Source organism: Microcebus murinus, chromosome 7, assembly GCF_040939455.1.
Source record: "Microcebus murinus isolate Inina chromosome 7, M.murinus_Inina_mat1.0, whole genome shotgun sequence".
NCBI classification, from domain to species: Eukaryota; Metazoa; Chordata; class Mammalia; order Primates; family Cheirogaleidae; genus Microcebus; species Microcebus murinus.
This window is the reverse complement of record NC_134110.1, coordinates 35,652,843-35,667,370: the sequence shown is the minus strand read 5'-3', so window position 1 is coordinate 35,667,370 and position 14,528 is coordinate 35,652,843. Positions and strand designations below refer to the sequence as shown.

General features: G+C 47.9%; 1 protein-coding gene across 1 annotated transcript in view; it reads right to left on the bottom strand.

Moving 5' to 3' along the window:
• The window catches only part of OC90 (otoconin 90), a 30,382-nt gene extending 21,293 nt beyond the window's left edge, over positions 1-9,089 (bottom strand). The window contains exons 1-4 of the mRNA XM_012785411.2: positions 9,047-9,089; positions 3,500-3,565; positions 2,207-2,263; positions 487-661 (exon numbers count right to left, since the gene is read on the bottom strand). Of these exons, the coding sequence (XP_012640865.2) occupies positions 487-661; positions 2,207-2,263; positions 3,500-3,565; positions 9,047-9,089 (341 nt within the window). The remainder of the gene's footprint in view (positions 1-486; positions 662-2,206; positions 2,264-3,499; positions 3,566-9,046) is intronic.
• Between the last annotated feature and the right edge of the window lie 5,439 nt (positions 9,090-14,528).

Below are 14,528 nucleotides of genomic sequence, written 5' to 3'. Positions count from 1 at the left end.
TGTTGAAAATTAAACATAAAGCTTTATAGTTGCTTTATCCCTGGCTTCTAGGACTGACCTGAATGAAAAATAATTCTCAAGTTTTATTCTGCAGCAGAGTCACCTGGAGAGTTTGTTTAAAATTCAGACTTCAAGGTCCCACCTGAAGGTGTTCTGAGTCAGTGGGTCTGAGATGGATCCCAGGAATCTGCATTTTAACAAACATCCCAGCAGTGTGGGGGGCCCAAACTTGAGAAATGCTAAAATGAAGCTTTGCTTTTGGACATAACATAGGATCTTGATAACTCCCTGGAACATGAGCCGATCACAGATTACATTGCCGTGAAAAGATGAGGGGATCAGTCACCCAGCTGTCAGACGGTGGAATTAAGACCTCTCCTGAGTCCCAAGTCCAGGCCCTTTCCGTCTTTGTGCTCTGCCCAAGGTATCAACCAGGCCTCCCACAAGCTCACCTTTTGGTCTTGCTCACCTGTGGATCTCGCTCACCTGTCAGATTCGTCCACGGGCAGCCCTTCCATCTCAAACCTGCAGGCGCAGCCATAGTCTTCAAAGTCCCGGGGGCAGAGACCAGCCACGCACTTCATACCGTTCACGAATTGGAGCAGCACAGGGAAGTTGGTGAAGACAGCCTGCAGCCAGGTGAAGTGGGTGCCCAGGCAGTCTGTGGGGGTGGGGCAGGGGCCCATGGGCACTGGGAACCAGGGTCTAGGAGGGAGCCTCAGGCTGATGGCACCTCATCAGCCTAGTAAGCACCTGCTGTGTAGTCAGGACTGTTCTACACAATGGAAGGGAAACAGGTTCTAAGCCATTGTTTCTGTTGGTTGCCCACCTAACAGCCATTTATCCCTCCTTCCTTACTAACAAACTGAACAGTTCTCAAGGCAGGTGAACCTTCTCCCTAAGTCCCTGAGGATGTTTCATGATCATTCTCAGCTGGCCACAGTAGTCCCACACTTCTAAGACAGTGATGGGTCTACAGCTGAGCATGTCACCCAGATCTGGCTGAAAAACTTTAAGTCTTTTAGAGGCTTCTGGGAAACATTTATTTTCTAATAAAGAATAAAGGCATGTGAGAAGATCTTTTTGATCTACACCTTTCTCCTTCCTTGAATGTGGAAACAGGTACACTGGCTGGAGCTGCAGCAACCACATGGCGATCATGAGGCCCCAAGCCTGAAGTTGAAAAACTTTTGCAAACCAGACATACCATAGGATCTGGATAACTCCCTGGAATGAGAGCCAATCTCATTCAGGGTAACAGTGGAGCAAGATAGAAAGAGACTGCTGGGTCTCTGATATCCACGTTGAGCTTCTTCACCATTCCTAATGATTTCAGACCACTTGAGATAATTAAATGTCTCTATTATCTGAGTCACTATTACTTTGCTGAATGGATCCCAAATGATACAATGCTGGCATCATAAAACTAAACTCCAGTCTAGCAAGGAAAGAGGTACAGACAGTCACAACTTTTGAGTACCTACTAAGTGTCAGAAGTTGCACCAAGTGCTTTCAATAGCATGATAGTTAAGATTGACAGGGTGTGTAATAAGTTGGAAAGCATTCACTCTGTCTGTTATTCCATAGACCTTGTGTCAACACTGCAACGTATATGCTATTCTGTCATTGCCATTTCACAGTAAACAAACTTAGTTTATAGTTCACAGTAAAGAAACTGATGGTCTGAAATATGCCAAGTGATCAACCAGGGATAATGATTTTCCCTAAAGTCTACAGCAAACAAAATTGGCAAGAAAACTTCCATTTCCATGTTTTCTTCCCACAAGTCCCAATCAGAAAAATGAAAACATGATTTTATGCTGACCGAAAAAGCCACTCTAAGGGGTGTGTGTGAGGGTGTGTGTGTTTATGCAAATATGTATTTTTCTTTAAAAACTTACAGGGCACCTGTACCCTCAATTTCCTTACCTGTTTAATGGGGTACCTGTACTATTCCCTTCCTGGCAAGTTTGTCATCAGAACTAATGAAGAAAGGAATATAAAAGCACACGGCAACTTAATGACTCACCCTGCAGTGAGAGGTGTCTCAGCTCCCATCAGAACCTGGGCCAAAGCTGGGAGCTGGCTGAGAGGCCACTGGAGCTCCAAGGACAGAGACCAAGGCCCTGGTCATTTCCTTAGATTTCCCACACATACTCCATGCCCTGACACTTGGTGGATAAAAACAATTTCAGATTTAACTTACCAAAAACTTCGGCTACACTTTCCACATTTTGAAACATCCCATTGAAGAGTGTGATATCTAAGTAGAAGAAAGAGGAAACAAATGAAGAAGTCTTGGTTTCTCCCTTTTCCTCTCTCTCTGCTCACCCTCTGGGTAAAGTGTACATAAAACTTTTCTTCCTTCTCTAAGGCCAGATTTGACCTTGGGCTAACTTTCTAGTAGCACAGGTTACCATGGAAACCTGGTAACAATGAAATGTAATTGTGTTACTGGGCAACATTGCTCGATGGTGAAAATAACCCTTGGATGGTAAAGTATATCTGGACTGGTAGGAATTATGGATGAACTAGGGAGTCATCATCTTGGGACTCACTCAGTAGATGACTATTATAAATGGTCATGTCCCTACTAGGCATCCTAGAAATTAAGTCTATGAAGTTGTTACTAGAGATACTGATGCCTACAGAGAATGAAGCTTCTAAGCTGGGGCCAGTACTGTGGTTGCCTCATGTGGGTCCCACTCTCTTCAGCTGTTACCAGGGGTCTCCTGGACTGCTGTGTAGATTGCCATAAGGGCTACTCTTACTGAGGAGTGGCTGCCATGGCCTGTTGGCAGGCTGTGTTTTCAACCCTGATCCTTCTAAGTGCAAAGGGTGGTCATGTGACTAAACATCTACTTGAAGAAGGCCTCCTGGTGGGCATTGAGCTTCCTATGAGAGTTAAGCCCTTTGGAGAGAGGCACTTGTCATTTGGATCTGTGTGGGACTAATCACTTTGCTTGCACAGGTTCATGCATTAATAATTTAGTTGACTCAACTCACCTCTCTGAACAGTTAGAAATGAACCCTTTATTAGGGCTGACATCACCAGCTAATTCTCTATGCATTATGCCTTCAGCCATGCCCATACAAGGACCCACCCCAGCAACCTTTATAATCCATCACCAGGAAAACTTTCTGTTCTCCAAGAGATAAATCTCCTTTCTTACAACCAGACCAAGCAACACATCATCTGTCCCTTTTGGTCTTGTCCTGCCTTCTTGGAAACTCAGAGCTCAATTTGAAGCTAAGATGTGAGATAACCCTCATGATCAGCCCGTTTCCTGCCTTCTCCTGGTTTCCTCTTTCAGGTGACCTTGGGTCAGATACCAGGGAGACTGTTGGGGAAATATTTTGAGTTTGGCTTGCATCACTTTGCTTATAAATGCCACAGCAGTGAGTGGCTCTAGGGTATATTCAGAAAAGGTTGTTTTCTCTGCCAATATCCTAGACAACTTTCTTCCCAGCTCCTAAGAAAAGTTCAAAGAATTCTTACTGATATTTTTTGAGAGTTCTGGAGGCAACTCCTGCGGAAGATGTGGAGTGTCCAGAGGATGGCCCCCTAAAAAGAAGGAAGAGAAAGCAGGCTTAGCACAAACACTACTACCACCACCCACTTGCGGGACTAAGGCCAGGAGGTGACAGCCAATTCCATGCATATTTTTTTAGAACCTGCTATGTGCCAGATCTAAGTGGCAGTTCCTGGAAAAAATAAAAAGGTGGCTGGAGTAATCCTGGTGTTTACATTGGTTGGCCTTAACAATGGCATTTTTGAGGGGATGGAGATATTTGAGGATTTCTCTTGGAGCTATCTTTACATCTGAAGCATTATTTACCTTTTAGGTTTGTTTTGGAGTTCCTTGAGATAAAGAACTGGTGGAAAAAAGTAAAGGAATGGAAAGGATACCAACCCTCAAGGAATTTATAATCAGGACAAGGATGTTCCCAGACTATCATCAACAAAATCACCTAGAATGCAGGCTCATAAACAATTCCAGTTCTTGTGTTCTCAAGTTGAAGCTTATGGTCTAGAAAATGCACCTTGAGAAATGTTGCTTGGGGGTATAAAGATAATGGAGTGGGGGACCTATACTAGTACCCCAATGCTGCCACTACCTTCAGCCAGCACTTACTTCATTATGGTGGGGCCAGGAGGTTACAGCCTAGAGCAATGGAGGTAAATAGATGGGAGCTGTAATTCCAGTATGGCTGTAGAGATGCTCCCAAAAGGCTCGGAGAGGTTATGGACTTATCTGTTGGGAAATAGGCTAAGAGATGTAAAAATTTTCAGGGGTTTTGCAGGGCTTTGCCTTGAAGGAATCTGTGGACATATTAGTTCACAAAATGGAGCTGTTTCCAACAAGGGAGGCATTGTCAGAGGACACTTGCAAAGCAACGTTTCTCGTTTCTTCTTTGCTGCCGGCCATTGCCTTGAGCTGTTTTGCAAGGCAGAAGCTTGGTTTGGATCTTTGGCGGAGAAGCTGATTAAAATGCCTGCCCAGCAGATAACATGCAGCTGGATCTATCCTAGACTTCAAGGCTATTTCTGCTTCACTCCTGACTACATGTCTCTGTGTTTAGAAGAAGTAGACTAGAGTAGTACACAGATTCAGTGTTCTCATTTTATACATTTTATCTTTAATTTGTATGCTCAGCTAAGTCTGTTTCTAACTTAGGGCTTAACATGCTTATCTTAGAAAAATTGTGTAACCGTCTATTCTTGTAGACAGAATTAGGTAAGGTTCCCCTGGAAACCTCAAAAAACGAACTGTACACATAATTCTGTAACAAAAGACAGCTATTTGCTGTACCAATAAATACTGATGCGGGACTTCACTCGTGGTCTCAGCTTGCAGGAATGCTGGAGAGCCCCTAACTCCCCCGTCATTTAAACTGCACTTTGTCTCCATCTCAATCTTTTCTCCATCTGTATTATTTATTTCATTATTTCCTATTATTTCAAATCCCTTGCGACAATCCTGCCTTGGGACCTGTTTTGCTGGAAGAGTAGCTAACTCCCGCACTTGTCCGTGCTCACATTTTTCTTTTCCCAATGATATAAGGCTTGGAAACTGTCAAAAGAGATTTGTGTTTCTTTATCAAGTGGACAGTTATATAGTCAGCCTTGTCAGTTTGACACTGTTTGGAAACCATCAATCTGACAGTCGCAAAGGGTCAGCCTTCACAGAAGTATGGTAGATTAAATCTGTTCAGGGAGATGCCCCTAGATGGTGCCTGACTTGACCTTCCTTGGCTTAGAGCAGGTTTCTCAGCCTCACATTACTGACATTTTGAGTTGAAAAATTTTCTTTTGTGGGGGGTTTTGCTGTGCATTGTAGGATTAGCAGCATCCCTGGCCTCTGCCCACTAGATGCCTGTAGGAACAACTTGAAGGAACTAACTAGGTGCTTTTGCCCTCCTAACCTTCTGCTATGTGAAGCACAGGTTTGTTTTTCCTGTCATGTGAGGACACAGAATTTGTCTCTTCTGCCATGTGAGGATGCAGCAACAAGGCCTTCTGTCCACTCCCTTGATGACAGCTATCAATGCTGATTGAACAGCCAAGGTGCAGAGTGTGGCTAAGAGGGTATCGAGAGCAGCTTCAGAGTCACTGAGGGGGGACGAGAGTTCTTCAGGCAGGAAAGATGGGGAAAGGCAACAGCAAAGACATAGCCTTGTGAAGCTGTGAGGTGTATTTGGGGGGCCACAGTGGGTTGGCACAGCTGGAGCTGTGCCCCCTGTTGGCCTCTACACTTCAAACCATCTTAATTGCTCTCGGTTTCTCCGTGTGCCCTGGGTCCTGGGCCTTTGCACAGGCTGTGGCCTCTGCTGAATACTTTAATCTAGACTCGGCCTGGCTGAGCCCTGCTAACCCCTGTGAGGCTTGGTGTGAACAATGCCATATGAAGTCTTTCCTCACTCCCTCCCCTGACTTTGGGGGGACTCTGGGCTGGTGACCTCTACCGCACACTTTCCACACCAATTCTCAGGGTCTCCTTCCTTGTCCGTCTCCCTCATTAGACGCTGAGATCTTGAGGGCAGGGACGCTCATTGTCGTAGTTCCACGGCCCAGCGCCTCACTGGGCAACCTAGAAACTGAACCAACGCTTGTGGAGTGGACAAAAGGAAACCGTGAAGACTGAGTTGGGATGGCTGAGATGGGAGGCCCAGAACCGGTAGTACTTGGGCTGACTGTACTTGTCCAGGACAGAGAAAATGGGGGTCCAACGTAAGACCCAGGACTGCAAATCCTCATCTCTGCAAGGGACGGGCAGGTGATGTGAATGAGAGGCCCGGGCCCAGTGTGGGGAAGCAAGAGGGAACGCTGGGGACTGTGCAGAACTAGAGAGACCCAGGTCGCAGTGAGAGGGAAAGGACTCAGCCCCAGGGCTTGGGAAAGGAGTCCCACAATTCAACTTTTTCAAAATTTGATAGAAATCTGGATTGAGGAGGGAAATCTCCCAATTCTAAGCTCTTGGCTCAAATTTAAAATAAAATAGCATGCAGACTGAACAAAACAAGCTGACTTCGGTTTGAGAGAGAAAGGAATGTGCATCGCCTGGGGTGTGCGCAGTGTGGTTTGGGGGACCAGTACTCCAGCTAGGTCAGAGGCGCAGGCTTGTGCAGGGTTGTGGCTTCACATGTCACAGGGCCCGGCGCCAGCCATGCATCCTCTCTGTCAAGTTCTTGGGATGGTTTCCAGGGAGAGGGAATTCCTTCCTGCCTGAGAACTGCGGGCTTTGAGGGGAGGGGAGCCTGCGAAACGCAGACTTTCAGACCGGGCTGGAGACTCAGGAACTCAGTTCCACTTGAGCCCTTGTCACAGAGCCCATGTAATTGCTCTGGCACATTTCACATTTGGCATAATTGCCTCTGAAACTAATCAGCATAACAGCCAACAACTAAGAATACCTGCTGCCCACTTAAGCAGCAATTGTAAACTAGTGCCTGCTCCTTGATAATTACTGCACTCGTATTTCTTTGTGCAACTGATAATTAAATTCCTATTCTGGAGGGTGGGAGACGATCTTACTATGGATGGGTGCTAATAAGGCATGCTTGCTCCCGGGCACTCCCACTTACTCTCGCCATATCGACGCCCACACATTTTCATTAGCGGCTAAAAAAGTCACCCTGGATTTTAAACTTTATCCCAGAGGACTGAATTAGTTCACTCGCAAAATCTGGCGGTGTGATGGGGGAGAGAGATGGAAAGTCAGAGGCAAGGCAAGGACAAAATTTACCAGAATAACATTGATTCTGATTCAGTAAGTTTGTCATTCCATGCAGGAAGGTGACAAGCATCCGTCCTGCTGCAGGAGCAGAGCTGGTACTGTATTCTGCACACCTCGCCTCCAGTGATTCTCGCCACGGGGCTGTGAAGCACACATTGTCGTCACCATTTTATAGACAATGAGACTGAGGCTCATGCATGAAGCTCTAGTTTCTTTGACCCGGCACATAAGGCTTCCCTTGGTCTGGCTCTTGCCACCACTGCCAAATCATCCTCTACCTTGGACATTATGTTCTTGCGATGCTGAAAAGCTTATGGTTTTCTAGACACCAAGCTACTTCTTGCCATCCCATTTTGCTTGTGTTGAGCTCTGGGCATGGGGTGCCCTCCCTGGGGTGCCTGCTCCCCTTGCATTACTGACTCTATGTGATCCCTAACCTGGGCTGGGTGAGGGTTGCTACCCCTGTGCTAGCATAATGTCACGGACATTATTCTCTCATTGTACTTGTCACCCCATGTTGCCATGATCTGTTTATGTAACTATTTATCCCACTAAACTAGGGACTTATTGAAGGTAAGCACTGTGACGTATATAATATATATTATGTGTATAGATGAAAAAGAGAGAACACAAGTTGAATCAGCATCTGTTTAATGAAGGACTGAACATGCAATCGTTGAACTACACCATCCAAGGGCCAGTGAGTGATGGGTGGCCTGCTAGAATCACAGCATCCTAGCCTAGGAAACTTTAAGCATACTTAGAAGATATCATTTTTAGATAGCAGAATGATACGTTCTATTGGTGACTAGCATATTGCAGAGTATTATGTGTGCTCCCCAGATGATCAGCAGGGAATGCCTAGCTCCTTTCTCAGAGGTCCTGGAATTGGAAGTGGACCAGCACATGGCTGCGTGGTGTGGGCTGTGGCTGTGGAATAAACTCTGCTCCAGAGCTGCCAGACAAAGGGAGCATATGCTTTAGGTCAGGGGTCCTCACACTATTTAAACAGGGGGCCAGTTCACTGTCCCTCAGACCGTTGGAGAGTGTGCACTGTGGGCCCGGGACGAGTCGGCTGCTAAGCAGGACAGGTAGCGGCAGCAAAAACACCCGGCGGCCCACATATGGCCCGCGGGCTGTAGTTTGAGGATGCCTGCTTTAGGTGAAAGGCCCAAGGGACACATATTTGACCGCCATACCTCTGGCTGACTCCTTCCCTGGAAGCCAGGGGAAGAGGAAAGGCAGCAACCGCCTGGCTGTGTGAGGAGGCAAACGTGAGGGCTGCTGCTCGTCCTGCTGTAGGGATGGAGGGACACCTGGGAGGACCTTGTCTACCTGTCACCAACACGTACCAAGCGTGTTGTATGCTTTGACACCTGACTCAGACTGGGACCGAGACGGCCGTGAGAAGGCACCTGGCAGAGCTCCAGCTATAGGAGGTGTGACTGAGCGAGGGCCCCGGGCTCTGCCCTGAAGTCCAAGGCAGTGTTTGCACGGGGCCTCGCCACCCGCCACCCCCACTGCCCCCAGGTGAAGAGGGGCTCCTACCACCCCCTTGCTTTTCACTCCTCTCCATTCTCCACCCCACCTCTCCCCCCACACCCTCACGTACTGTACGGAGTGCTGTAAGACACCCGCTGAATTAAACCTGCAGCTTACCACTGATGTTTGATTTCCATCACTCAGTTAGGCAGGAGGATGAAAAGTACTAATAAGCAAATCAGATGAAATTTGACAATGCCTCCCAGTGTTCATGTTAAGTAATCATATGCCAGATTGGAAATGTGGTGTGAAATACCATTACTCACCAGCATGGGGCGCCATCAGCATGCTCAGAAGCAGCACGATCATGGCAGGAGAGCAAAGGACGGGGCTCTGGCTCCAACAGGAACAGACTCCTGGGAGAGAAGTCGGCAGAACCTGGTGAGTATGCCTTCCCAAACCCCAGGAAAGGACTCGCACGAGCGTTGTCCCTCCTTGGTCCCACAGGGCGGGCAGTAAAAAGAGAAAGTCTCAAAAGGGACTTTCTGTCTCAGCTCTGCCACTGAATAACAGCATGGCATTAAGGAAATCATATTCCCTCTTTGAGACTCAGTTTGTCTCATCTGTGAAATGGAAGTGTAACCGTGATCTCCTTGAAGACACAGCTGTGGTCTCATTTATTTACTTATTTATTCTATGGTCGTTTACTCCAGGCCTGCCTTGAGTCAGGCATCAAGGATTCAGGATCCAGGAACGCAAAGTGAGGGGAACACACTCTTCTTACCTTTGAGTTGTTCACAGAATGATGGGGAAGGGAGGCGATTTAACAAGTGCTATAGTTTAACTTTTGTTAATTTCATTTTAAATACCCCGTACATTACCATTCCGCAGCATTCCAAATATACCCGTAGCAGGTAGGCATTGAACTTTTATACCAGCATCACTTGACATATGAATAAATTTGGCGACCGCATGGTGGCGCTGCCTGCCAGCAAACAAGTCTTCCTGCAGCATCTCCATCTTCCCTTCCTTGGCTTTTGAACATTTTGAATACTTTGCTGCAGTCCCAGGGGTCAATAGATTTGCCTCAGGGGATGCTCTGGGGGCAAAGGGATCATGTGGGCAGAGTCCAGGCACCCTACCAACATTTCAGCTGCAGCAGCAGATCAGCAAATATTTAACACTTTTCAGTAGGCACTCACTGGATTCCAGCCAGTCAATCGTATATTTAATAGGAGAAAAAAGAGACCAGAGAGATTTCAAAATAATTTAACTACCTAAATAATGCAATATGGTTGGTTGACTTGTGCATATCCTGCTTTAAAACATGTTTGTAGGACAAAGTATGAATGATAACATGACGTGATCCATGCTCCCCAGTGGCACACCCTGGATAGGGTCGTACATGTTGTGCACTGCATAAAGGCACTTAGCAAAGGGGCACGTAGAGGCCAAAATGCAGCCTGTGCTCAATTCCAAAGCTTGCCCTCTGCAGGGTTGCATCAGCCTGGTGCACGATTCCTTCTCAGGCCGTGCAACCCGACTGAAAATTACAGGCAAGAAATGAAAGTCTCCAGATGGAAAGTGGCATGCCCTGGAAACTCCATTGCTGAGCACAGAGTCATTTCAGAGGAGCACAAAGACCCCCTAGATGTCATACTCACATGACTGAGGCCAATGTGGCCTTGGACAATTTAGTCACTACCTGACACTATGTCAGATTGTTTTATAATTGCCATCATACCACGAGAGAATGTCAGAACGTCTGAACTTGGAGGGGCATTGGAATCATGTAGTCCAAACTCTCATTTTACGGATGAGATCATCAAGGCTCAGAGATTGGCAAATTATGGTAAAAATATCCCACTTCCCAGGTCTCCTGACTCCCAGTCCAGTGCTATCATATAACAGTACCTACCTATGAGTTTGTTGTGAGGATTGAAATGAGTTAATCCATGTGAGGCACTTAACACAGTGCCTGACCTAGAGAAGTTGCCAAAAACATTAGGAATTACAATTATAGCATCTGGCTTGCAGTTAAAAGCCCAATAAATAGTAGCTGTTACAATGAAGGCTTTTGTGCTGTTCCCTAATTTCCTGTTTGAGTGGAAGGCCAGTTCGGCGAATAAAGGAGGGTGGTCAGTTTAGCACAGCGAATCTCTGCTCCTTTTCTCTGGTGATGCATTTCAGGGGTACCTTCCCCTGGGTCGTCCTGCAGCTCAGATAAGACAGGCTCAGGGTGACGTTCAACTTCTACCTCCTTGGGTATGTTGATTGAATGCAAATGAGCAAAAGTGACCTTATTACAGATGTAACCTTGACTCTGCTCTAATTTATTTTTTACAAGTAAGTTATAGAAAGGTGTGATTGGGGGTTCTTCTTTAATGAGTACAGGGCAAAAGTTCTAGAGATGGATGGTGGTGATTTTGCACAAAAATGGAGATGTACTTAGGGCTACCGAACTGTACATTTAAAAGGGGCTAAAATAGTCAATATTATGTGTATTTTACCACAATTTTTGAAAGGTAAGTTATAAACCTTAGGACCTTATTCCTTTAAGCACAAACTTTCATTTACTGGGTCATTCTTTGTGTTGGGTGCTCCACCGAGCATGCTCCGTGTACTGTCTGGTAACAGCACTCTAAGACTTTCGCTATCAAAATACAGCACTTTCTTTCTGCAGGGTCTGGGGGGACCTTCAGAAAGGGTCAGTCACTTGCTGAGGCTGCCTTTGCCCAGAAGGAGGCGCTATGGCAACGGCCGGACCCAGGCTTCAAAGAGGTTGGCCAGTCTGACTCTGGTCTTTGCTCCGCATGTGTTACTCTAAACTGCCAGGCCAGTCGTTCAATCCAAACTAAGCGGCCCAGCGATTATGCACCGCAGGACTGTCGTAATTATCGGTAATACTTGCTGGGGAGGACCCTCAGAGTGCCCAGCCACTCGCAGGGGTGTGGCGAGACACAGCAGATGACAACCTTCCCCCAGAGCGAAGACAAGGGAAGTCACGGTGCCAGCCAGAAGGTGGCAGCACATGGTCAGCCATGAGCAACAGCGGGGGGCGACAGAATCTGCGGGAAAAGCTCCTTAGGGTCTTGGGGCGGGGTGGCGTGGGCTGCTGCTAAAATCCAGTGCCCTTCTGTTGGCCAAGCCAGGTGCTCTTGGGTGCGGGCCTGTGTCCACCTGGAGGCAGGACCACCTTCTCCTCCTCTGAGGAGGAGGAGCCCAGCCCAAGAAGCCCAAGAAGCCTCTAGGGCTGTCATGTCCTTATAGGACAGTGCTGTCCTTGTGGGGCTGAGAGGGCTTCTCAGGCCTCGCTGTGGTCCGCATGCCGTGCTTGGAGCCCTGGCTCCCCAAGCCGCTCCTCACGGCTGTGTCTACAGCAGTCCAGGCCATGTCTAAGAGCAAGGCCTTGCTAGCTGGACAGACCTGGGGTGGGGTGAGGCAGTTCGGGCTCTGCCTTTTGCCTGTGGAGTGAGTGCCTGAGCCAGACACTGATGCTGCCTGGAACTCACTTTCCTGGGCAGCAAAATGCATCTATTGGTGTTTCCCATCAGGGCACCACGAGGGTTACATGGGAAATGTCTCATACATGCGGAATGCCGCATCTGGCACACCCAGTGCTCAGGGAGGGCTGCCCGGAGCTATTGGTGACTGTATGTCCACACCTGGTGCCCTGGGGAGAGCCGATGGCCCACACAGGTTTGTAGGATCCTCACTGACAGGGAGTGGCAGATTCCCCCCCAGGTCAATTCACTGGGTGCTGTCCGAGTGGCATCACCTCCCCTCACACACAGGCTCACAGTGCCTGTGGGTTTCTAGGCACGTCCTGGAGCAACACCCAGGTCTCAGACAGCCCTGGAGAGCATCCTCCCGCCTTCCCTCTCCCTCCTCCTCTTCCTCCATCCATGCCCCCTCCCTCTCTTCCTCTTTGGCTCCCGCCCCGTCAGAACTGGGTGCCTACCGTGAAAGTTCCGCTTGCATGCAGTCGGATGAACGGTGCCTGGCTTCGAACAGATGGAGACTGAGTCCTTTATACCCCAAGGAAAGACCCCTAGTCATGTGACCCCTCTCCCCCTCCTGACATAAGAAGGCAGCCTTTCATGAGCGTTGGCAGGTGGGCTGCCCCTGAGGGGAGGGGGCATCGTAACAGTAAAGCTTGGAACAGGTGAAGGCTCCATATTAAGAGGCCCCATCTTGGGCCTCAGAAGAGACCCAGGCTCTAATTAGAGAACAATGGGCCCCCTGTTTCTCACCACCCCATGGCACCTCAAAGGCTTGGAGGCCCCTGGATTATGCCTCGGGGTCAGCAGGGGAGCTCTGGTGTATGAAAGACTGACAGGAGTCACGTGGGCTCTCCCACAAGAAAAAGGGCTGGTTTTGTCTGATCTGGTTAATTTTTCAGCAAGAGGATCTCTGGGGTGATTCTTCTCATATGTTCTTGGCCTCAGACCTGGGAATTTGATGCCTCTTTTCTTTAAGGGTTTTCTGCCCAAGCTGTGGGGTGGGGTGAGGTGGGGCTTCGTGATCAGACATCTCCGGTTCTGCTGCTGGCCCTGCTACTGAGGAGCAGTGTGACCTTGAGCTCATCACTGCTCGGTCTTGGCTTCCACACCTGCTGACGGGGCCACTGCTGCTAGGGGAGGAGGATGAGGTGAGCCATGGCCCATGTGTGGTGTGGGGGCTCTTTGAGTCCTAGGTCCTCTCCTCTTCTCCTCACATCCTCTTGAGAAGTGTTTTCTTTCCTGATTTGAACAAGGAGAGCTAACATTTATTGGGTTTGTGTCACATACCACAAACGTTTTATAGGATTTTCCCCCTCACCATCCCTACAGCAGCCCTACCCTTGCTGTTCTCATAATCCTAGGAGCAATGGAGATTTAGTTCCATTTTACAGATGAGAAAAAATGGTGTTGAGGTTGAAGCATTTGTCACAGCTCAATGTGATGGGATTGTTCTGGGATACAGGTTAGACTGGCCATGAACCCTCTGAGTTGCTAACCTTTCACTGCCTCCTGCAGAAGCAGGACTCACATGCTGAAATCAGGGCTCAGCTGAGCCTTTACAGAAACCACTGAAGGGCTTCTTCAAGTAAGGAGTTGTCCTTGTGCATTGAAGCTTTTGTTAGAAGCTCATCAGCTACTGTTCAGCATCTCATGTGCACTGAGGAATGAGGCTACATTGTTTCTGATCTTTTCTCCTTAGCCCAGAAGACCCACCATCTCTAAAACTATTACGTCAATGGGGACATTTGGCTCAATGTAGCAAAGTCCATCTTTCCAGCATCTCAAGAGCATAGCTATTATGCAATGCTAAGGCATGATGACAACCTGCATAGGTGTATTGTTCTAGACATCCCATGAGGATTTGAGAAGTTCCATTGTCTCCCCATAGCCTACAATAGGGTATCTTAATCTTAGCCTGTTGACATTTTGGGCCAAATCATTCTTTTTTGTGTGGGAGCTGTCTTGTGCATTGATTGCAGCATCCTAGGTCCCCACCTGCGAGATGCTAGTAGCACTCCCCACCAAGTCATGACAACCGGACACGTCTCCAGACATGCCACATGCCCAAGAGGGGCCCAAACCACTCCTGATTGAGAACCACTGGCCTCTAGTATCCCTGGAGCCTTGGCCTTTCTCTTCTCAGTTGGTGGAACAAGGTGACAGTGTAATTTTCACAAGAACCCAAACATAAGAGAAAAAAGTCTGTTATAAATGAGCATTTAAAATTACATATTTCCTTATGACAGCACCTAAATTTTTCAGTCACACAAGCCCACAGCACAGGTGCACCTATGCAGAAGTAGGA